Source organism: Vidua chalybeata, chromosome 11 (genome assembly GCF_026979565.1).
Source record: "Vidua chalybeata isolate OUT-0048 chromosome 11, bVidCha1 merged haplotype, whole genome shotgun sequence".
NCBI classification, from domain to species: domain Eukaryota; kingdom Metazoa; phylum Chordata; class Aves; order Passeriformes; family Viduidae; genus Vidua; species Vidua chalybeata.
Genome location: NC_071540.1, coordinates 13,273,152 through 13,295,396, shown reverse-complemented (window position 1 = coordinate 13,295,396; position 22,245 = coordinate 13,273,152). Strand labels below are relative to the sequence as shown.

General features: G+C 41.5%; 1 protein-coding gene across 2 annotated transcripts in view; it reads right to left on the bottom strand.

Moving 5' to 3' along the window:
- Window positions 1-2,121: 2,121 nt before the first annotated feature.
- The window catches only part of NUP93 (nucleoporin 93), a 73,081-nt gene continuing 52,957 nt past the window's right edge, over window positions 2,122-22,245 (bottom strand). For both annotated transcript variants that reach the window (XM_053952914.1, XM_053952915.1), the window contains 16 exons: window positions 22,156-22,245; window positions 20,677-20,816; window positions 18,471-18,603; window positions 17,328-17,485; window positions 15,661-15,826; window positions 14,791-14,884; window positions 13,526-13,717; window positions 13,172-13,298; window positions 12,992-13,064; window positions 12,624-12,668; window positions 11,035-11,151; window positions 10,294-10,412; window positions 8,267-8,384; window positions 7,811-7,894; window positions 6,969-7,097; window positions 2,122-2,358 (listed from right to left, as the gene is read on the bottom strand). In XM_053952914.1, coding sequence (XP_053808889.1) covers window positions 2,248-2,358; window positions 6,969-7,097; window positions 7,811-7,894; window positions 8,267-8,384; window positions 10,294-10,412; window positions 11,035-11,151; window positions 12,624-12,668; window positions 12,992-13,064; window positions 13,172-13,298; window positions 13,526-13,717; window positions 14,791-14,884; window positions 15,661-15,826; window positions 17,328-17,485; window positions 18,471-18,603; window positions 20,677-20,816; window positions 22,156-22,245 — 1,896 coding nt within the window. In that variant the 3' untranslated portion in view covers window positions 2,122-2,247. The remainder of the gene's footprint in view (window positions 2,359-6,968; window positions 7,098-7,810; window positions 7,895-8,266; window positions 8,385-10,293; window positions 10,413-11,034; window positions 11,152-12,623; window positions 12,669-12,991; window positions 13,065-13,171; window positions 13,299-13,525; window positions 13,718-14,790; window positions 14,885-15,660; window positions 15,827-17,327; window positions 17,486-18,470; window positions 18,604-20,676; window positions 20,817-22,155) is intronic.

Here is a 22,245-nt window from a genome sequence, read left to right as displayed (position 1 = left end):
TGGTGAAAATACTTAAAAGGATTAATTTTGTTGTCTGGACTAGAAAAACCTAACAAGAGACAGCTGAGAAGAGAGGTCCCACTGACACCAGCTTTCTGACAGTGTTTAGGAGGCCGTCGAGGTACATTTCAGCAATGCCAGTTCCCTCAGGAGCCGTCTTCCCTTAGCTCAGTGTCGTTTTTACCAGGTTAACCCTGAGCAGAACTTTAAGCTATTTTTTTTCCCTACTGGACAGGTAACACAGAGCACCTGCTATAGCCTCCTTGAAGGGCAGATGGAGAAAGAGTAAAGAACTGTTTATAAAAGGTCCCCAGGTTCAACAACGGACATGGGAACATGGCAGTGAGGCAGCACGACAGCTCTCCTGAGCAGAGGATGGGCAAGAGACAGGAGAACAAGGTCCTGAAATGGCAGCACTAAGAGCTGAGCCCCAAAGGTCTTCTGTTCCTGCATGAATGGCAAATCAGGGAGAGGGAATTACAGTGGGGAAGGTGGCCCTCACTCTTCCCAGACTCCAGCAAACATTGTCCCTCTCTTGCTCAGGTCAGTGGTTGCCTGAGGACAGGTGCAGACTTGCCAGACTCTCTGGGAGGTGGTTTGATGCTGGGAGTAACTCGGGGACAGGGGCTGAGCACCAGCAAGGAGAATACAGCAGAGTCATCCTGCAGGACTGCATCTGGGGCAGCCCTGGCCCCACCACAACTGTCCACAGACAGGGACGGTGCCTGTTCTCTAGGGAATGGCATCAATTCTTACCTGAGATATGTCAAGAAGCATTTCCACACAAATAGACCAGAAATGTTAATAGCCAATACATCTTTCCACACTCACCTGTTGACAAGTTTGTTAAGCAATTCTAGCCCACTCCCACCCTCAAATAACTCCTTGGTAACTCACCAACTCCCCTTTTACCTGCAGGGTGTTGTCCAGGTCTCCCTCAGCTTTCAGTTGGGACAATCCTGGCCATGCTACAGGAGCACTCCATGCCGTACACAATCCCTAGCTCTATCCTCTGAGAACCCAGCAGCTGGTTTGCTAATGCTGAGAGACATGGATTGGGGTGGCTGGCAAGCCCTTTGCTTCCTGTCCAAAAGGTGGACAAAACTTATGCTACAACATTTCTGGTGAAGAAAGTAATTGGGAAAATTGTCATCATGTCAGTCAGATATTCTTCCATCCCAGTAAACTAAGACATTGCAAAATGGAGATGAATTCTGTCCCATGATAGCTGTTAACATATAAAGGCTGAAATCAGCCCCTACATTTTGCTGCCTGCTCTGCATTCCAAATGCCACATGTTCTGATATTCCAGTAACACAAGAGGGTGAGACAGCAGCAGGAGAGCAGCAAGAGTAACCACCAACATTCCTCTCATTTTTTTTCAAAGATAGGAAGTTATACTAAAAATAAAAGTTTCTACTATAAAATGCTCCTTGGGCTTTCACTCTTATTTAATTGTAGCTCAAAACACTTAAAGGTAACAATTTTTAAAGCCCCTTGCTTTTGCAGGGTTCACATTTCCTGCTAAACCAACACCCAACACAGCCTCACCTGGGCCTCTCTGGTTCAGCTTTCTCACTTCTGGTGAACTTGACAGGGGCCCACTTGGCATGCAACTGACTAAAATTAATGTGTTGCTCACAAAAAACTCTCCTACCAAAATATACCTGTTTCCAACCCACCTGTTCCTGCAAAAGCTTCAGCAGAGCTCCAGGGCTGCGAGCACCTGGTTCAGCACGGAGGGGTGTGTGCAGCACACAGAGCTCACCGGCACCGCAGCAGCACATGCGCCACACGAGACAACGGGATGGGCTGATGGCAGTGTGTCACACGGGTGAGTGGGGCATCAGACACATTTTCAACACTTAACATGCATCCAAAACCCCCTAAAGTTTCTCAGCTGTAAGTACATTAAGCAATAAATCAAAGTTTTCTTCTCCATTTCCTCTTCTGCTACAAAATTCCATTTTCGTGTCCCTACTGCAGAACTATGACTTGTTTTTCTGCATAGCCTATTAACTAATTAAGAATAAATTTCTAAATGTAAACCAACTGAAAATAAAATCAATAAAAACATAAAACCACAAGAATCGGTGAAAATTAAAATGTCAAAAACAAATATCAAAACCAAAGAAATTTATTTCCATCAACAAAAATACAGAATACAAAATGACACTGGTCCCATGGGCCCTCTGAACGTACTAAAGACAGGCACAGGCTGCTGCAACCCCAGCCAAAGCTGCTCTGCTAATTCATAAGGATCTCCATTTGCACCAGTCTTGCGTTTGTGTCTCCTGATGTTCTGTATGGGATCATCCCAGCAAACATTATCAGTGCCCGAGCTTGAGACTGGAGTTGCTAAAAAAGAGAAAAACAAAGTACAGTTACTTTAGTATAAAAAAAGAACAATGATAGAATACTCTTCAAACAAACACATGTAATCTTTATCTCTCAGAGCTGCTCTCTGGAAAAGGAACCTCTGCATTTTGAAGAAAATCCAATTATTCCCTTTTCCAACCATTAAAAGTATGTCAAGTTACCCTTTTGTTTAAAAAATGATCCCATCTTATTTGAAAATATCTAAGAAAAATATTTTCAGCAATGTGGGGCATTGCTATACTGCAGCAATCTTATAATTTCTGCATGAAGTGGGATTTCCTAGGGCAACAGGATTCCTTCCCATCTTGCAAAACATAAAGTTGATCCTGTTGAAATGCAGCATCAATGTTCTCAAAGCAGAAGCACTAGAAATGAATCAGAGATGCCACACACACATGGAGATCTCCAGCATCACCCTGCAACATGCCAGTTCCTCAAAGGCTCTTCCCACCAATAACACAACAAAAGCAGAGGCACCAAGCCCACTCAGACCTTCACCCAAAGCAACCAAACCCCTTCTTGCACACCAGAAGACTACAGAACAGCTGAAGGAATTCAGGAATAATTTGTTTCATTTGTTAAAATGGTTATTAAAGTAAAAGGAAAGTCATTCCAATAACTGGTAGGAGTTAAGAGAATACAGAAAACCCAAATCTTTGTAGAAAACTGTTCAGACTGCTTTGACTGCTATAAGGTGTTTCTTCTTAAATATTAAGCATCTCAAAATTACTGTACTGTACAGAGGATCCAACTGTTCAAATCCTGCTTTCACCTACTGACTGCAGGGAAAGCCGAAGGTTTTCAGGTTGCTATTGACATGTGGATGGTTAATCTGACAGCAGGAACTTGCAAGCTGAGAAGTGACCAAAGCCCATTCCACAGCTGGGAGCTGTTATAAACACCATCCCAGATGCCTCTTTGGCCAATTCCACCCCTTTTTCAGGGTGTTGTTAAACCAGTCTGTTATTCAACAGCCACAGAGAAACTCTGGAGGCTAATAATGGAGAAGCTGTGAGAGTTTTCCCTAGACTGACCTAATTGCTATCATCTCCCAGGACAGTTTCCCTCCCAAGCTGTCAGTTACCACCAGCGGACTGGCAACTTAACAAGGTAGCATGGAAATCACTCCTTCTGCTCCACTCACAGTCTCCCAGCCTGCTCCCAAATGTGTTAGACAGTGAGGCTGTGTAATTATGTCTGAGCTGCGGCTTTTCAGTGGAGGTGGTAGATGAAAAAAAAAAGCATGTCAAGGTGTCTGACTTAGGAGTTAAAGTATTAAGAGGCAAAAACTCTCACCATGACTAAGAAGGGTCAAGTAAGGGTGTGAGTTACTGTTCTCTTTCCCTTTACAGTAGCAATGATACCAGAGCTGGCCTATTTTCAAAAATCTAAACAATACTTTGGGAAGAACAAACAGAGGTTTGCAGAGGTTAAGAGCGGCCTGGAGGTCTAGATGTTCTATTGGCTGTAATTACTTAATGAACGTTACAGTTACTTGCAATTTTAAACAAGACCATAGATAATTTAAAAAAATTAATTCCATTCCATTCATGACCTAATTTTGCCAAGATAATGCCCTTGGGCTGCTCCAGAGAGTTCACCACCCCTGACTGGGGTGAGTAGCCTACGACATTGCTGTCATGCACTCACAGCATCTGGGTCAGGGCTGTCACTGCAGCCATGGTTTCCAGGACTGCAGGCTGGGCTCCCTGCAATCTCTGCCTGAAATCTGACAAAATGGATCAGGCCTAGTGGGACAGAACTTTGTTCCCTTATTCCCAAAACTAATTAATTATATACATAAAAGAAAAAATACCCAAAACATAGCTTGGGTGATTTCATTTGGAAATAAACACAATGCAGAAATGCCAGCTCTGACCCCAAACCTGATCTTTTCTAGTCCACCTCCAAAGTGGGACAGGAGATGTTTTGCAGAGAGCATTACTGGGTTTGGGGGGGCTCCAGCAGTACCACTCCCCTCCATCCTGCCCGTGCTGCCAGGTCCATGCTGTTCCTGCTAAAGTCCCACCCACGGCAGCAGAATCCTGCTCAGGGTGCTCGGCAGAACCGTGCTTGGCACCAGAGGGCAGATTCAAGGGCTGATTTCCTCTCTGGGGGACGCTGCTCCCTGCTGTGTAGAAGAAGCCTCTGAGTTACAAACAGCAACTATATTTTCTTCTGATGAACAGAGGGATCTGAATCTGCCTGTTCTGATGGATCTAAAGAAAAGCCAGGGATTTCAAAGACCTGTTCAAGGAAAAGTAATTTCACCTTTGCTGTCCACTAGGCAATGTGCCAAGACTAAACTTCTGACAGGGTCTGCTTTCCCCATAAATTTGCTTCCCCAGAGAATATGGAAAAGCTGCCCTTCTCCCAGGGAAGTTCAGGAGACAAATTCTTGTCATGCACAGCCTGTTGAAGCTCATGTCTGTCATCTCCGTCCAGGTGAATGAGGTTTTGCTGAAGGAACACCTCTCTCCTCACATCTATAATGCCCTCATTTCTTCACACCACTAAAATTGCCTGAGTTGCCTCTCAACTGAAACAATCTAAATTCCCTGCTCCTGCAGTCTTGGAAGAAATTCTTCAGGGTAAATAAAAAGGATAACACATGCTAAAGCCATTCTTACCCTACCTTCCAAGTGCTCATGTCTGCTATTATTTCTGCACATGCAAATCTTTAGGCAGATGGGACCTACAGGGTGGTAGGAATTTTCTCTTGCTAATCCTACATTTGCAGATTTACGCTCCCTTGTGACACTCCAGTCACATAGCTGTTCCCTTATCCCCTCCCTGACAGCAGAGGCAGTGGACACTTGTCCCCTCTGATGGCAAAGCACAGCTTGTACTGCACACGGCAGCCAGAGATCCATGACTCAGAACCCCCCGTTCTCCCAACATCACTGACACCCTGCTGCCATGAGATCCCATCACAAGGCCTGGAGCTTGATTAACAAAACTTGAAGCCTGAAATAAAGAAAACTTTCAAGAGCTTTTAGCAAGGTACAACATCAGTTCATCTCCACAACTGTGACAACACCCGAGAGTGCAGAGCACATTTATGAAGCGGTGTTCACACTGAGCACACTGTGGATATGATACAGTATCACGGTGGCCGCCTTCCACACAAACCTCTGCCAGCAAAGCTGCTAATCCCATCCCCAGTCAGCCCATGGTATTCATCCTGACCTGGCACCTGACAGCACTCCACCCCTATGGAGATGGTAAATCCTTCTACACAAGGCATAAGACTGAAATCACAAAATCAAAACAAACAGTTCACTTGGAAAGCAAGGAGCTAAGGCACTCTTTTCTCAGTGCCAACCTTGTGAAGACACACAGCAGCTAACACCAGATTGTGTTGGCCTGGGACTTCTTCACACGTGCAGAGTTTAAGGTGGAAGAAGCCCAAGCAGTGTGTATCCATCTCCAGTGCTACTGACCTAGAGTACAAGCAACCTTGTGAGGCAGGATCCCGTAGCTCTTGCAGGCTGTTGTGCCCCAAGACAAAAGCTGTACCATTACCTAAGCCTTTTATTTTTCTATGTAATTTAAAAATGCTACTAAAACTTTTACCAGTATTACAATTTACAGATCAAATGCACTTCTGTAGCTGACTAAAGCCTGGAATAAAGCTGGCTATGGCCCAAGTTGGTTTTTCACTCTCAAAAGGAGTTTATATTTATTTTCTAATCTGTTAAGACAGGATGAATGGTTTGGCCTTGGTTTCAAGCGCCTGCAGCAGCTTTAACTTATTAAGAGTTACAAGACCAAAACTAGCTGGAATTAAGCCATGAACCCTTCTGCTCAACTCCACATGTTGGCAGTTGAGTGCTTACAAATCTGGCTGTGCCATTTAAATGCTGCCTATTCTGCAGCTTGCTGGAGGTGGAGGCTCCCATCAGTGGCTCAGGGAAATGCCTCTGCACCAGCTGGAGCAGTGAAGTCAAACCCACAGTGGTCATGCACTGCAACAGCAGCCAGACCAAGCTGCAAGCTGCAACAGCAGCCAGACCAAGCTGCAAGCTGCCCACTCCTTGCAGGGGTAGCAGAACAATGCTGGTGTTCACCAAGGGGATGTGCTCGAGCATCTTGGTGTTTCACCCAAGAACAGTTGGAAAATGTTGGCCTGCATCACTACAGAAGCAAGCTGAGGGGAAGAGTCAGGGAAGGCCCTTCTACCAGAAACGGGCACTTACTCAAATGAAAAAAGTGGCAATCAGGTGCTTAAAAAGCAACAGATCAGTTATCAAGGCAGCAACATCAACTATCCTAGAGACTGCACTGTTCCCATTTGCTTTACTATCTAAGATTCCACTAAGAAGCAAAGTGGACACTTGTTTTCTCTTGCTAGGAGGTGAATATAGATGCAATATCTCCATTAGCTCAATGTCATTTAAACAATATCATAGGCTCAGAATGGCTTAGCCTCAAAGGGACCTTAAAGATCACCCAGTTCCAACCTTTCTTTACACAAAACTGAAGGCATCAGACCATTAGAGATCCACAGTTACTTGAAGCCCAATCTCTTGAAACCAGCAGAACAGGACATAAGAAAACTTGTCAGACAGTGAGAATTATATTCTTACCGAGTCTCTGTCTTCCATTACCCGCTGGGGTCTGGCAGGTGTGGTTGGGCTTGTGCCTTTCATCCTCTTATACTTGGTGAATAAAATATTCATGGTTGCAAGCAGGACTTCAGATAAATTGTGTTTGATCTACACAAAACAAGGGGGAAAAAATCCACATTGCAGCATAAGCAGGTTGACAGAACCATGAGCCTTACTTTACAGATTTCTGTAGCAGTCATAGGTGTAATGGTTACCCCTGCTATGACTGCACCATCCAGCAGAAACACCACTCAGAGCTTTGAGACAGACATGCCCAATGGCTGCACCTTCCTGTCTGATAGCAGCAGGTCAGATACAACCCAAAGCACCCAAATACACGCAACCACTGCCTAAAAAAGAAGCGTCACCCTCCAGTTAAAACAGTTCAAGAGCAGTAACAGCTTTCCACTATGCTTCATTTGCTAATACACAAATCCATTAATTCCTGTAATTTAGAGGGAAAGAAAGAAGCAAGCTACAAATGCTTAGTGACCATTAAGAACACGAAAAAATTAAGTCACCAGCAAGTTAAAAGTTTTCAATATTCTGAATTCTTGAATGAAACTCAGTAAGTTCAGGGAGACTCACATCTGCAGATACTTTCTTCAAAATGGAGACAGGATTTCTGGGTAGGGAATTCTAGTGCTCAAAAGAGCAGCATTAAGAAGAAAAAGTTGCAAGCCAAGAGTATACTTGTATGAAATCAAAATAATCTCATCCTTCTTCTCCGCTAAAGAATAAGAATGATGAGATGACAAGGTTTTAAGATCCTTTTAATAAAGCAAAAGGCTTTAGGAAGCTAAACCCAAGACATGACTTACTTCATCGCTGAAATTCCGGAAGGCAGCGACTCTCTCCTTGACACAATCTTGGCTAAGAGGTACAAGCTTCAGGCGCTCAATAATCTTCAAAAAGAAAAGCAGGAATCAGGACAGATAATCAGCATTCTATGTACCATATATTAATAAAGCGTGTTTTGAAGTGTTAATGAAATGCTTCTGTTTCCATTCAAGAGAAATAATTTCATTGTCATTTACTGGTTTATCTCCTCACTTTGTTGAGCAACAGGAATGTTTTGTTTCATGTCTACAAAATAGCTCCAGGAAGATCATCCTGTTTCTCAAGCAACAGGGAAGAAACACCTTTTAGAATTCCTGTAACATTGCAGTCCCTTCTAACTCATTAAATCAAATTTTTAAAGTGATGTTATTTGAGACATTCTGGGCTTTCAAGGGCATTAGGAAGGCTACACTTCAAACAGAACTCTTAAAACTTACATCAAAGGCCCTGTCAACGTGACCAGCGTGATATTCATCAAAAAATGTGATTAAGTCTAGCAGAAGGTAGAACGTGGAGTCAATGGATTTCTTTGCACTTATCCCCTGCGCTTTGTACCTGAAAGAAATTGTGTTACAATTTTATTGTGCAAAATGGTAACCTTTTATAACTGTGCCCTTGCAATTCTTGGAAGTGGAGACATCAAACTCAAGGACAAAGGGCATTTAAAAAAGACAGCTTTCATTTTCCTTAACTGGGAGGCAGAATTTTCACAGGTTGTGGCTTTTTAAAAACACTGTTAATCACTTCCAGTTTTGCAAATCCAGCATTTGTTTCCTTTAAAATGTTTATATTTCCCACATTCATGGGGAAACAGTGCCAGGCAGCAGAGACCTGCAAGGCAAGCTCTGTACCAGCATGTTTAACACGCTGCTTTACAGCAGACAATCCTCCAGCACAACTGCCTGCTTTAGGCAAGAAGTTAAGACTTTAAAGATGGATTAAGAGTTCCTGCATGCTCTTGGGAGCTACACTGGCTATGGGATGAACCGGAGGGCTGCCTGCTCTCACTCCTAACTTCATGAGGGCACAAAGAAGCTATTTCCACAAGAGTGGTCCTGCAGATGAGGAAACCATGTAGGCTCTTGGCCTTTTTCTTGGGTGTCTCCCCTGCTCCAAAAGCATCACAAGAACACACAGGAGGAATGCTGCATCCCTACAGCACTGTCATCAGGACAGTACACATGGAAAAGCCCTATCTTACATTTAAATGTAAGAAGATGTGCTAGTCAGAACTGCTCTGGCTTTGCAATCACCCAGGTTTGCAGCTGTGAAGTGGCATTATTGTACAGTAATATTTAGTGCTTTCAGACAGATCAAAGCACGTAGCAAAGCAAAAAAGCCCATTACAGCCTTTGCTGAAGCTTTAACTCAAGCCATAGATTTAATTCTCTTTAATGTCTGCCACCAAATCAGTCTCTCACCAAGTCAATACGGCACCGATTTTGCACTTGATCCCAGCCTGCCCAAATAAAGGAAAGGCTGACTAGAAGGAGTGACTGGCAAATGCCACTTGTCAAAAGAAGAAAGGCAAAAGCCTCTGATGGAAATCAATACATTTCTGTATTTGTCTTCCCAATTTCAAAGTGCCAGCAAGTGGGCTTGGTTTATTTTTATTCTCTCTGCAGCTCAATGGTTGATAAAAAGCAGTAAGGCATTCCTCATAGGAATCCACATTTTGCTCTAGTAAAATACAAGAATTGTCCCTGGCAGTCACCGTGACAAGATGCACCAAAAGGTGACAATTCAAGAAAATCATGGACATATTTTGCAACTACAGCTTCTCAGAATCAGGTTAATCCCAGCTTCCAACTGTTAATGAATCTTGAGCACTGATGTCTCTCAAGCCCATACCCTAATTAGTATACAGACATGGCAGGGGACATTCCTTTCAGTTGCTTCCTTTCTTTCTGGACACCACACAGTACTTGGCATTAATATAACAGGCTGTGGAAATGAGGTCCACTGCTTGCATTAGCCATACACAGTTCATCTTAAATATTCCATTTTTAGTCTTCATTAAAGCAAAAGTTTTCAGACAGCTACCAAACAATTGTTACAACTCAGAATTACTGGGTTTGTAGCTCTCTCTTAATACTATTTCAAAAAAGTGAATTGCATGCAATGACTCAGCAACTGTTACAATCTTTTGCTTTAAAAATAATATAAAACATACAATTAATGTATTTATTGCCCCTTAATAGACTCCATCTCCAGCTGGCAATCCTGATTCACCTACAGATAAAACTTCTTGCCAAATTTACCTGACCTGCCCCTGAAGATTTCTGGTTTTGGTACTGCAAGCCATCACGAGCAGGACAGGGTAAATTCTGACCCCTTCTTTGTCTTTCTAAATATACTGCTGTGGATGCCACAGTCCAACCTGCAGAAACTAACATCCACAGCTCTGACAGTGCCAGGTTGTGCTGAGGTGAATCACCCAGTCCTGCCCTTACCTGAGTCTTACCTCTCAGCAATGGAATGGGCCATGTTCTTCAAACGCTCCTTGTTTGACTGGGGAGTGCTGATCTGGGGAACAACTGGACTAAGGAGCTTGTTCATCAGTTCTAAAACTTTGTCAGGGTTCTGTTGGCATTAAAGTTACAAAAATAAAAGGAGCACGATGAAACGTGGTGTCTTAATCTCATTGAAAAAGCAGAAAAGTCTCATGCAGTGGTGTCTACTGCAAGCCAGAGCCACTTCCCTCCCATAATGAGTCAGGGTCATATTAGCTACAAGCAACATAATGCTGCTGGGTCACAAGAAAAAGCATTTCCCCCTAGTTTTTCCTCTAAAACTGTGGTTATGGTTGTATCCACATCTATTTCCAAAGGAAACAAGAGTACTCAGTATAAAGACCAACTATTTTAGACTTCAGTTCAGCATCCATGAAATTGGAAGAGTACACTCCAGGTAAATAACTGCACTAAACTGAATTAAATCATGCATGGGGCACTCTCTTCAAAAGAGCACATTGATAAGGACCACAATGTCCTAAATCAGAATCCCTGGAGTGCAATCCATCTGGATGTGCTAACTAAAACATCTCTTCATGCAGCCTATGGCTCTGTTCTTCCAGCAGTAGAAATAAACTGCTTGAATAAGGGCAATTCAATCTCTGAGATTAAATTTAACCTCCTAATCACAGGTAGAATGTTTGGAAGGAAAAAAGGTGAACCAAATATAAGGCAGCACACATGATATATACCTTTGCAAGGTCATAGAGTTTTGCAGCTTCTTCAAACAATCCTTTATTTTCTGCTGCAGAAGCCACTTTGTTAATAATGGATTTTGTGTCACTTGTAAACTTGTCTATCACGCCAGGCTAAAGAGGTGAGACAAAAATGAAAAGAGAAAAGAGAATCAGAAGGCTCAAACACTCCAGAATATTCTGTCAAGGCAATGAGTATTTTACATGTTGCCTTATGATTGGAATGGCCTGTACATTTCCATGGGAATGTGCAAAAGTGAGACATTAAAAATAGAATGAGCTCTTGCAAGAGGGACTCTCTCTTAAATGGAGTCAGCACTGAGACATCCTTGGTTTCCAATTCATTCAAAATGACCCAGATAAAATAACTCAGAGTTTGAGCTGTTAATTGCTGATGACACAGAGAAGAAAACACAAAAGACTTCAGCATATAGCATTCCAAGGGCTCCAGGGATGCAGTTTGTTTATACTGGCATGACAGATTGTCAGGGAAATCTCACACAGATAAATAAAAGGGCAACAAGAATTTTAAAACAAATATTGAACATGTAGAATAAAAGAGATGAAAGAGTCAAGAATATCTGGACATTACTGTAGTTGACAATGCAAAAATGAGACTATATCAACTAGAAGAATTTATTTTAAACTTAAAATTGTTGGTTTCACACCAAAGAAAGTGCAAAACAACAAAATATTTGTAAAGATTATCAAGTTACCTTGTTCTCTTGTATGCAATCTCACTGCTTTTGAAATGAGACAATAAAGACACCTAAAAGAAATTCCTGCCAGAAATAACTTTCCCCCTCTATTTTTGACAGCAATATGAGCCCTAATCTTAAAATTAAGATGCAAATGATTCTGCAGTCTGCTTTACACAGAAATCTTCCAAAGCTGTCATAGCAAACAGAAAAACTTAATTGATTATCTAAAATTTTCATCATTTGCATGCACTCTCCTGTTTGCAGGTAAAACCTTAAGGTTTCCTTTATCTTCTGACTGTGTAATCTTACATTTTACTATTAGGAAACTGCTTTTACACTGGAAGCAAGATCCATCACATCTAAAAATGGCTGAACTTTTATCCAGTACTTGCTTTCACCTCTATGAAGGTCAGATAAGCTGTGCCTACGCTTGTGGTCTGTTAGCCCTTGCTCCTTTAATTACAAGGATTTCTCAAGGACTGCAATCCATTTCTTCTGTGAGGTGAATGAGGATGTCATAAATCATTTTCATATGCACACCTCGGTTAACAGAACACTCTCACACACCCACTTAAACTAAACTCCATTTCTGGCTGGGAAGACAAAATTCTGACTTCACTAAACTTACCTGATGCCATTTGCTTCCTCAGTTACAGCAGCTGTCTAGAGGAACATAGTTTGCCCTGCAGTTCCCGACCTGCCTTTTGTTAGGGCAGGCCACAGATTATTCTGTAAAAGGATCTCAAACTGGGAGAACTTGAACGTATTCAAACACAGTAATAATTTAGCTAGTGGAAAACAGAGAGAAGCAAAATAGCCTCATGACTACTTTGGAAATCATACATCGGTTGTTCTTTTAATATAATATATAAGTTGTGAACTCACCTTCCTACTACCATCCTTTTCCAGCTTTCCAAGAATCATATCAAACTATATCCACATGGATGTAAAGTAAGAAAAAACAGGAAACAAAAATAGATGAATTGCACATATTTCGTAACATATTTATTAATACAAAGACATAGTCATGGAATGAAAAACAGTGACCAATATAAAAGTATTTGTAACTAAATAACAGGCCAAAAGATATGACTAAATGTCTTAAATGCAAGGCCATTGCAAGATCTTCTCTCATCTGGGTCTGCATCAGGCAGAAAGAGTAAGCAACTCTAAGACTGTCCTGACTAATAAAGATTTTAAAGAAGAAATTAATTTCAGTTTAACTGAGGAAAGCAAAACATGGCTAAACGCACCTCTCTGCTTTCAATTACTATTTCACTAACGCAACGCAAGAACATATTCTCTCCTTGGCTGTCCTTCTCGTTCCTATAAAATAAAGAGAGGGAGAAAGGTACTCCTGTTTCTGAGAACAGATAAGAATAATAAAGCAGTAATAACTAGGAGAATATCTAAAGACATATATTGGCTCCTACCTGAGAAAATAAAAGTACTGCAGAGCTTCCCTTGGATCTGTTGATTCAAACTTACGGGTGTAAAGCATCAGAAGCCGCACAAAATTTAAACGTCTGACACCAGGAGGGTCACCAGCTTCATGGCTTACTGCAAGGTCAGAAACAGCACTGTTAGAGAATCTAATGCCAGGAAAATGCTGATCTTCCTCTCAAATTAGTCAGAACCATGATCCAGAGCTCTAATGCAACTAAAACAATTAATTTTTATGAGGTTGTTCCGATAAATCTTCGATTAATCACTCAGACCTGCCGTTTATAGAGGGTACTCTGAGGGCTAAGAAAATATTCCTTTACTATAAAGTAAATAGGACTTACATAGCTGTGCACTCTGCCCAGATGCTTTCAGGAGCAATTTTAACTCAAACAGGACCAAAGCAACATGAACAGCGTGGCAGCGCAAGCGCTCTGTCCGGAAAAGAAAAGCAATTGCAGCTTCAAACTGTGCTGTCAAGAACAACACTTGGAAGTAGAGGAACGGTGGCTGGTTCACTGCAAAATGTGATTCACCTGAAAGAAAACACAACACGTAGCATTTTCACACCATTTTCATGATTTTGCAGTCAGAGATGACTGACAGTGGATGCTTCCTGTCACACTGCATCGTTACTGTTTATTAGGTGCCAGCTGAAATGAACACAGTACACAAAACTGAATTCCTAACCACACATCAGTGGCTCACCTACAACTGTGCCACTGCAGATTTATCATGAAGGACCACAGCACAAAGACATATTCAAAAAGTGAAACAGAATAAACAGTTACTCAGGAAAGTTCCTTTGTTCTTTTCAGACAACAAACCATCAACTCTGATCAACTGTGATAGATTCTCTAAAGACCACAACTTTTTGTCTTCATTTATACTTATGCTAAGTGGTACAAATAATGTTGAAAAAACTGGATCTTCCTACTCAGTGACACCAACAGTAGCTTATTATATTTATTTTCCACACATTTTTATCTGAGTGTGAGTGATACTACAAACTAGAAGGCTGTGGAGACTCAAATTTGGTATGTTTTGGACAGTTCCAAGTGACAAAATTTTTATTGACTGGAAGACATTTACAGGAAAATGTATTCTGTGGATGTTCTTAAAACCTTCTGAAATGGAAGGAACTGTGACTTGGGTCCCCAGAAATTTGCTTGAAATGCTAATTTAAGGGAAAAGATAAACACCAGATGCACACAGAGGAAAAGCTTGGAAATACATGCCTACATTAGGTAGTGACTGCTTTTCTGTTCTGTATTTCCAAAGCTGGAAGTTCTACTAAAGGACTTTTGCATATTTATGGTGAGAGAAAGCAACCCACAATTAATGGATAAAGGAGAAACAGCAGCAGTGCTGCTCACAGATGAGTATTAACTCTCTGGATTGCTGGGAAAACATGGGACTCATTCATCATGTCTTACTGAAGTCTGCCACAGCTCCAGGGAAGCAGGCTGTCCATGGACAGAAGATGGCCTGTCACTAGTGGAGAGCTGCAGGGTTTTTGTGTAGTCCAGGATTTGTGTAATAACAACTGGAAAATGTCCTCAGCAAAAAAGCAGAGCCCCAGGTAAGACATCACTCTGTGGTTTCTCACCATAGTCTTCCAGCAGCTGCTTCTGGAACTGTGATAACGTTAGCCGGTCCTGCGGGGAGCTCGCGCCACCATCATCAAAACACACTTGGTTCAACTAAAAAGCACATCCAAAAAAGAGAAGCACAGATATTCCTCTTGCACAAGCAATGCACTTAGAAGCTATTAATTCCATCTGAGCCCCTCCTAGGATTTGACCAACTGACTAGAAACTGTATCTAGTCACAGCAGCAGCTCCATCCACTGCTGGGAAGCAAAGATCTCTAAGGCAGCAACAGCTGAAATCCATGCAGATATAACCCCGGGGTTCCATATCCCTCCATGCCAGCAAACTCTGATGCTGGGACTCCGAACACTCTCAAGCAGCATTTTTTGCCACAAATACAATAGTAACAAATACATAATTCTACCTTTTTCTGACAAAGAGGAGAAACAGGTAACAACCAGTATCTATCATGTCCTTGCCAAAACTGTAAGGACTTCAGAGACATTGACATCATTGTGTCTGGTCAATTCACACTGACATTTCAGACATCCATCCAGGAAGGAGAATTCAAAGAATCCTCACTGTAGCAAGGTAATACTACTTCCAAAAACAGGTGACAAAGATCAGTGTCGAATGAAGAACATGACAGTTCCAAAGACAACAGTACCAAACTAACACCTGATAGCACAGAGGGTAACAGAACAGCCCTGGGATTCAGGTTCCCAGCCCTGCATTATTTTCAAGGTCAGGTCACATGGACTATGTTGATGCAAAACACCAGATCTAGAAGTAGGAAGGGTAGCAGAGCAGTGGAGAAATGTGGTACCATTTAGACCTGCTCTTACAAAAAGAAAAACCAAACACCACAATCCCAACACCAGACTTACTTTTAGCCAAAGATAATCTTCTGTTTTATCAGCAACTTCACTCTGGTTGTCTGTAATGTCACAACGGCCAATAATACAATAAACAGCCCTTTTGTAGGGGTCAGTGTTATTTCTCAGAGCTCGTCTGTAATGAAGACGAAGTTTATTTTCTGTGGCAGGAGACAGTCTAAGGAAAAGAAAAGATTGAAGGAAAGACATGAAATACATTTTCCCTGTATGAGGAAACCTGGATACAAATCAGTGTAAATAGGTGCATATCCACAGCAAAGGCATAATGACAGTAAGCACTGGCCAATATTTCTTGCACTTCCAGTTCATATCTGTAGGTAAAAATTTTGCACACATGAATTTAAATACATAATTAAAGTTACAGAGGATCATCTTCAAATGCTCACTGCAGGGAAAGAATCCACATATGACAGTCTCTTTAGGGGTACAATAATACTGTGGCAGATGAGCTATTTTTGTCTGACTCTACTATTGCATCATTTCAGAAAAAGAGAGCTCACGACATCTTTTTAAGTCTTTGTGTTAGGAGCTAACAAGTGAGTAGGTCTTTGTACCATGACGTCCTTCAGGAGAGACACTTTCATCATTATTAAACAGTCATAATGTTCTTTGTCATTGTTTTTGTCTTGCAACCTCTTGTTGAGATTTTTACAGAATTTAATCAATAACGTATTCTAGACTAAGGCATTGTTTGTCAAATCTGTAGGCAGAGCACTTTTTCATAGCTGTAATAAAAACAAAATAGATCTATTATGTTGTATCTCATAAAAGTGTTTGTAATGAAAACAGTGACAGTATCTTCAACAAGGTTTCTGCAACAACCTTGATATAATGAGCTCTCCTAGATACTCTCTACAAAACAGGTTGATTTATAGAAGAATACCATGGCGTACCATACTCGGTAAATGGCACTTGGATTTTTATCCTTTCAGTTTATTTTGTTAGCTTAGTTATTTTTAATTGGTCTGTTTGTTGGTTTTTTGAGTTTTTTTTTTTTAATTCACTGCAAATTGAAAAGATGGAAAAGAAAACCACCGTGGAGTTTGGAGCACACCTTAGGGTGCACTAGCTTAACAACTTTGCAACCACATCAGCAGCAGTTTGGCCAATGGCCTCTGTCTAGTGCTGGACAGCAAAAACTGGAAGAGGAGAATAAACACAAGAAAGATATAAGAGTGAGGCCTCTAAAAGCCTCTAACAAACACTGCTTGCTTTTCCTGTGTAGCATTTTTATGAAAACAGGTGTAGTAAAAAGTGTTCCCCAAAGGAAATTCAGCTAAAATAAGCAATGGGAAATAAAAAGATACAGGATTAATGACAGAAGATGAAATCTGATCTATTGTATGCTATATTCCACTGTTATACTGGGCTTATCCTTCTGTAAAAAAGTAAAGCTACACTACATTGTATTATTTTTGAAATGTAAATTTTTTAATATTTTCAAGCAACTCTTTCTCTGTTGAGATTTCTCAACTTCAAAGCCACAAATTAAAATATGCAAACTTCTACATGTAATTTAGGTAGGTAATGTAAACCTCAGGCAATCATCACCACCAGAAGAGACTTGAACTTTTTGTATTTCTACCAAACCACTGATAATTTCACTACTCCACAGCAATTCCCATCCCTCACAAAGATCTTTCCTAGCTCCCAATTACCTTCTGTCTTTACTGTGCATGTACTCCTGGAACCAGGTTTTGAACTCTCCCAGCTGGTGCTGTGCCCGTTTCACCACGTGCATGGCTGCAGTCAGATCTCCACAGCGCATGCAGTAGTAAATCAGTGCCCACACAGGATGGCCCTCCACCTCACCATCCTGAAAAGAAAGTAGGACATACTTAATTTTTTCTTAAAAGCAACATATTTGAATGATTTTTCTTTATCCTTTGCCTCATTCATTATTTCTGTCCTTATACCCACACCCATACTGGTAAAAAATTCTGTTTGTTACAGAAGCCAGAGGTCATGAGGGTTAAGTCCTGGCAAAGCTCTGCACATCTCAGCAGTGATAGGTGTGATTCTCTTCTGCTTGCCCAGATTTCAGTTCAGAGGGAGGTTCTGAGAATCCCAGAATTAGCATATGATATCCTCTACAAACAAGAGACCGATCTGGATTAGGCCACCGAGGTATTAAAAACATTTTCACTGAAACAGAAAGATATCAAACTAATCACTGATCTCAGCAGGTAAGAAGAGACAGCTAGACTTAGCTGTGTGCATTCCAATGTTATAATTAATTATTTCTTCATTTAACTTTTATATCTAATTTTTCAACCCGCGCTGCCTATCTGATTATTTTTGTAGATGCACAGCTGTGCACATCTTACTACATGCAGGTAAGAAGGGTCTTATTCAGATTCTTAAATAAAAGGCCCAGGCTACAATTCAGATGAAATCATTACACATTCAGTGATGGTTTCACCATCTTACAATAAATGTAAAAAAAGAGAAAAAGCAAAACAGGGAGATAAAGTTAGTGCTTTTTTGAACCATCATAATGCATTTTAATTCTTGCTTGTTGATTTCTAAGATAATGACCAGAAGACCCCATAATTTCTAGAATTAGTACTCAAGCTTCTGAGCACCCACCATGCTTTGGGACTAGGTCTGAACTCAAGAGTGATTTTGCCTGCCATCTGCCATTTTCCTAGTGAAAAATTCTAGAGAAGGAGTAAGAGCCTGATGCCCTAAAAGCAGCTGAAACAATAGAAAAGCCACTGGAGGCTGCCCTGGTTTCCCCTGTGCACTGGGTGAACAGGTTTGTGTTAGTGCAGCTCAGTGGCTGACAGTGCTGCCCATACCTGCAGGCCAGGGACAGACGCCGGGAGTTTGATGTTCAGGAAGCTGCGGACCAGCTGGTAGGTGCCTGGGACTCCACCCAGCTGAGCCTGGTGCAAGTTTCCAAAGACTGTCACAAAAGTGTAATTTTTGTAACTGAAACATAACACAAGCAAAACAAACATGAACAGACTGAAACACACCTGCCACAAAAACATCCACTTCCTTTCAGATCTGACAGAACTAACAATTTAAAGCAAATTAACTCGATGTTCAATTATCATTACAACAAAAAGAGGCACAAATTTCGGTCAGTTTAGGAAGATCCTTGTATCTAGCAATCTCAGACAACACCAGGTTTGGAGTCTGTGGTGGACTGCTCCAGGTTCAACTCTCAATTATTAAGTTCCTCTTACTAGATTAGTACCTAGTAGTACAAAGTTAAGCTCAAATATATTTAACTGGCAAAAAGCCTTTCACCCTAATACTTTAACTCTCAATCATGAAAGAATAGATAAATACCACAGATGTGTTTGTCTCTCCTCTCTGCTCTATGGAAAAATATCAGCCTTAGGGCTATGGACTTACCAGAAGAAAATCCCAGAGAAAAAGGGAATTTAGAGAAATATAACTGGTAAAGGCAGCTTTAAGAAAATCAAAGCATTTAATCAAGGCAGATCAATTTAACAAATACTCATGTTTAGAAGCAGGAGTCTCAAGAATTTGCACACTGAAGGAAGACCTAAGTAAGCAGCATCAATAAATGACATGAAATTATTTTTACTTCTCTGCAGCACATTAGACTTGTGTGCCATCAGAAATCTGAAAGACTATATAAGCAATATATCAGAGGTATCAGAGTATCTTGATAACTAGAATATGGCTGAGGCAAGTGCATGTTCCTCAGTGCTTAAGATCATAGTTGTTCCAAAGGAACTAATGTATAAACAGCTGTGAGTGGCATTACATCTCTTTCACATATGAGTGAGGGGCTGGTGAGGCATGGAAACACTCTAGTATTAGCCAATTCCCACCGGGGAAGAAAAGCTATGAAGCAAGGCACAGAGTTTGGGCAAGGTTTTAATTACCAAAAAACCCAACAAAAACCAAGCCTGAGAGGCCTGATCTCCACAACTGGGAACATTGGGAAAGTAATACATATAACTAACTCTTAACTTCAGCTAGCAGTTAATGGCACTGTTAACATTTAGCAAGTTGGTTATGTGGCAAATCAGGTTAAGAGTCACTGCTCATTGCACTCTGCTGAGACTGAGGAACTGGGAACAGAAGATCCTTCTGATGTGTCAGCTCCTCTGTGCACAGGCAGCAGCTGCCACCGCTCCTGGGTGACACCGAGTGCTGATGGGGTGTGACAACCAACTGCCAGGGCCAAGAAGAGGCTGTGAAAGCATCTCTTCCCACAGTGCTGTGTCAGAGCGCAGGGCTTTCTGTGCTCCGATGCAATCTGTGTCCCTAACAAATGCCCACATGCTACCCTGCAGTTACTGCTCGCACGGGCTGGAAGAGGCTGCTGGCATCACATTGCAGCTACTAGAAAAGAGAGACTGCAATATCCATCCACATGTGCAGTGGATGGGCATTTGGCTTTGGGCAGCTTCACACCCTGCAGTTCTCCGAGAACTCTATCGGTCAAGGAGCTTAGGCCCCCATGGTACTTGCTAATAAACACAGCAAGCCACTTTCAACAGTCTGATAATCACTGCTACATATCTCAACTTCAGCTTCTTCACATTTTCCAAAAACTTTTCAGTGTAGAAATGGCATGATCAGAACTTGACTCACTGCACCAGGTTTGCTCCCATGCTGTCCTTTGGGCTGCTGACAGCAACCAGCAATCAGAAAGCAGGCATATAGAAAAGAGGATGTTCTTTTGCAGAAGAGAAACAGATCACTTTCCTCAAGTGAAAAACCTTCACATATCACCGTACATATATAGAATATTTATAAGCGACACAGAAGAAAGAATAAAAGTCTTTGCATCTTCTAAACAACCTCCCCATGGATTCAAGGCCTTTTAAACTAGAACACTGTTAAACTAGAACAGTTTTTTATTTAAGTGGCTGCTCTAAGCCCTGCACAATAAAAAAGACAGGCAAGAGACACGTCTGTGAGCAGCACGAGGTAGCTGACACTTTAAGTGCACTACAAAGTCATCCTGGCTTCTTATTAGGGAACTCTATCAATGTGTACTCAGAGCACCCATCTCACCTTTCCTCCAGGTAGTGCAGAGCGTGCCTCACGAACTCCATGCGCACCTCCATGTTGGTCCGGACCTTCAGGGCATCGCTGGCAGGAACCAGGGTGACGTCGGTCATTTGTTTTACCATGGCCCACATCTCGGAGATGTTCTGTAAAAAGTCATTCCATGCCTCAGCAATTAGTACAGAGATGAACAAGCAACACTGTTTTGAGCTACATCGTGTTTTGATGCTTAAGAAAAGCATAAGAACACAAGAGTAATTCATGTCAGTTTCGATTTGTAATGGAGATACTGGGCACAGTCATGAAGGTAAGCTGCTTCTGTTCCACAGAATTCAAGTTTTTTTTGCATAATTCTTGTGCAAGAAGATGGCTATAAATGTTGTACCTGCAATTGTTCCCAACAATTGACAACTATTTCCAAATTAGGCTGGGTACTTGGTATTCAGTCTCTTGCTCATTTCTAGTTCACACTTCCCACTCAATATAAACCACAGCATCATCAGCTTTCCATGTAAGCAATGGCTCTGGCTGCTGTTGGAAAGCTGTGTGATCAGCTGTGATAAGAAGCATTAGAAGGACACTGATCACTTGGACAAAGGCTCAATTATAAATAAAGGTTGAAAACCATCCAGATCTGTTCCTTCACAAGGACAAGATTGTATCAGTGTTTACAGGACTAGGGCATCCCTGCTGAAATGGCAAAATACTGAGAACTAACAGCACTGTTCACTTGGGCAAGGGCAGCACTTTGATCTCAGTGCTTCAAAGCAGCAAGAACACTGAAACTCCCCGTGCTGTCCCTTGCAAAACAAACAGAGCTGTTCAGAGTGAAGATGCACATCTGTAATTCAGATCCAATTGAAGGGTTTGCCCCTCAGCTTCTGAGCAGCTTTTTGCTCTCCCCATTTACACAGTTTTTTCATAGCTTGACCCTGTTGCAGTATTCTCCTCCAGGCATTTCTCCAAGGTTTGTGCATTTGTTTTCTTTTTTAGGGTGGATCAAGGCAACACAATTAAAGGAATAGAAAAAAAGGAAAGTAGGCAGATGATTGATTCAAAGTCAATCCTAGGGGTTTTATGCTTTGCTATGAGAGCCTATTTCAGCTCTAGCAGAGTCTGATTGAAGACCCTTTACCCCCATCTAAATACCTTCAAAGGACATTAAGAGACCACATTTTGCAAACCAAACTCAACAGAATCTACTTAAAATTACAAGCAATTTTTCCCTCAACAGCCTATCACCTATGATGGGACACCAAGTTAATTTCTTCCTCACTGTGTTAAGAAAATTTCACCATGACCAACTTCATGGTAGGTGGGCCCTGCTGGAGAAAATTCCAGTATTGCCTCTGTGTTTTCTGTGGAGCCATGCAAGTTTTTTTTTTTTGGCAATATCAGTATTTTTCCCCCTGATGTCAGCAGGCTGTTAATCACAGCCTGAAAACAGCTTAAATACATTTCCTTATGTTAACTTACTGGCAGTACCTTATCATCCAGGCCTGCAGTAGCAGCACAGAGGTCCACCAGGTTAGGCTGCAGATGTCCATTCACTATCTTCTCATTATAAATATAAAT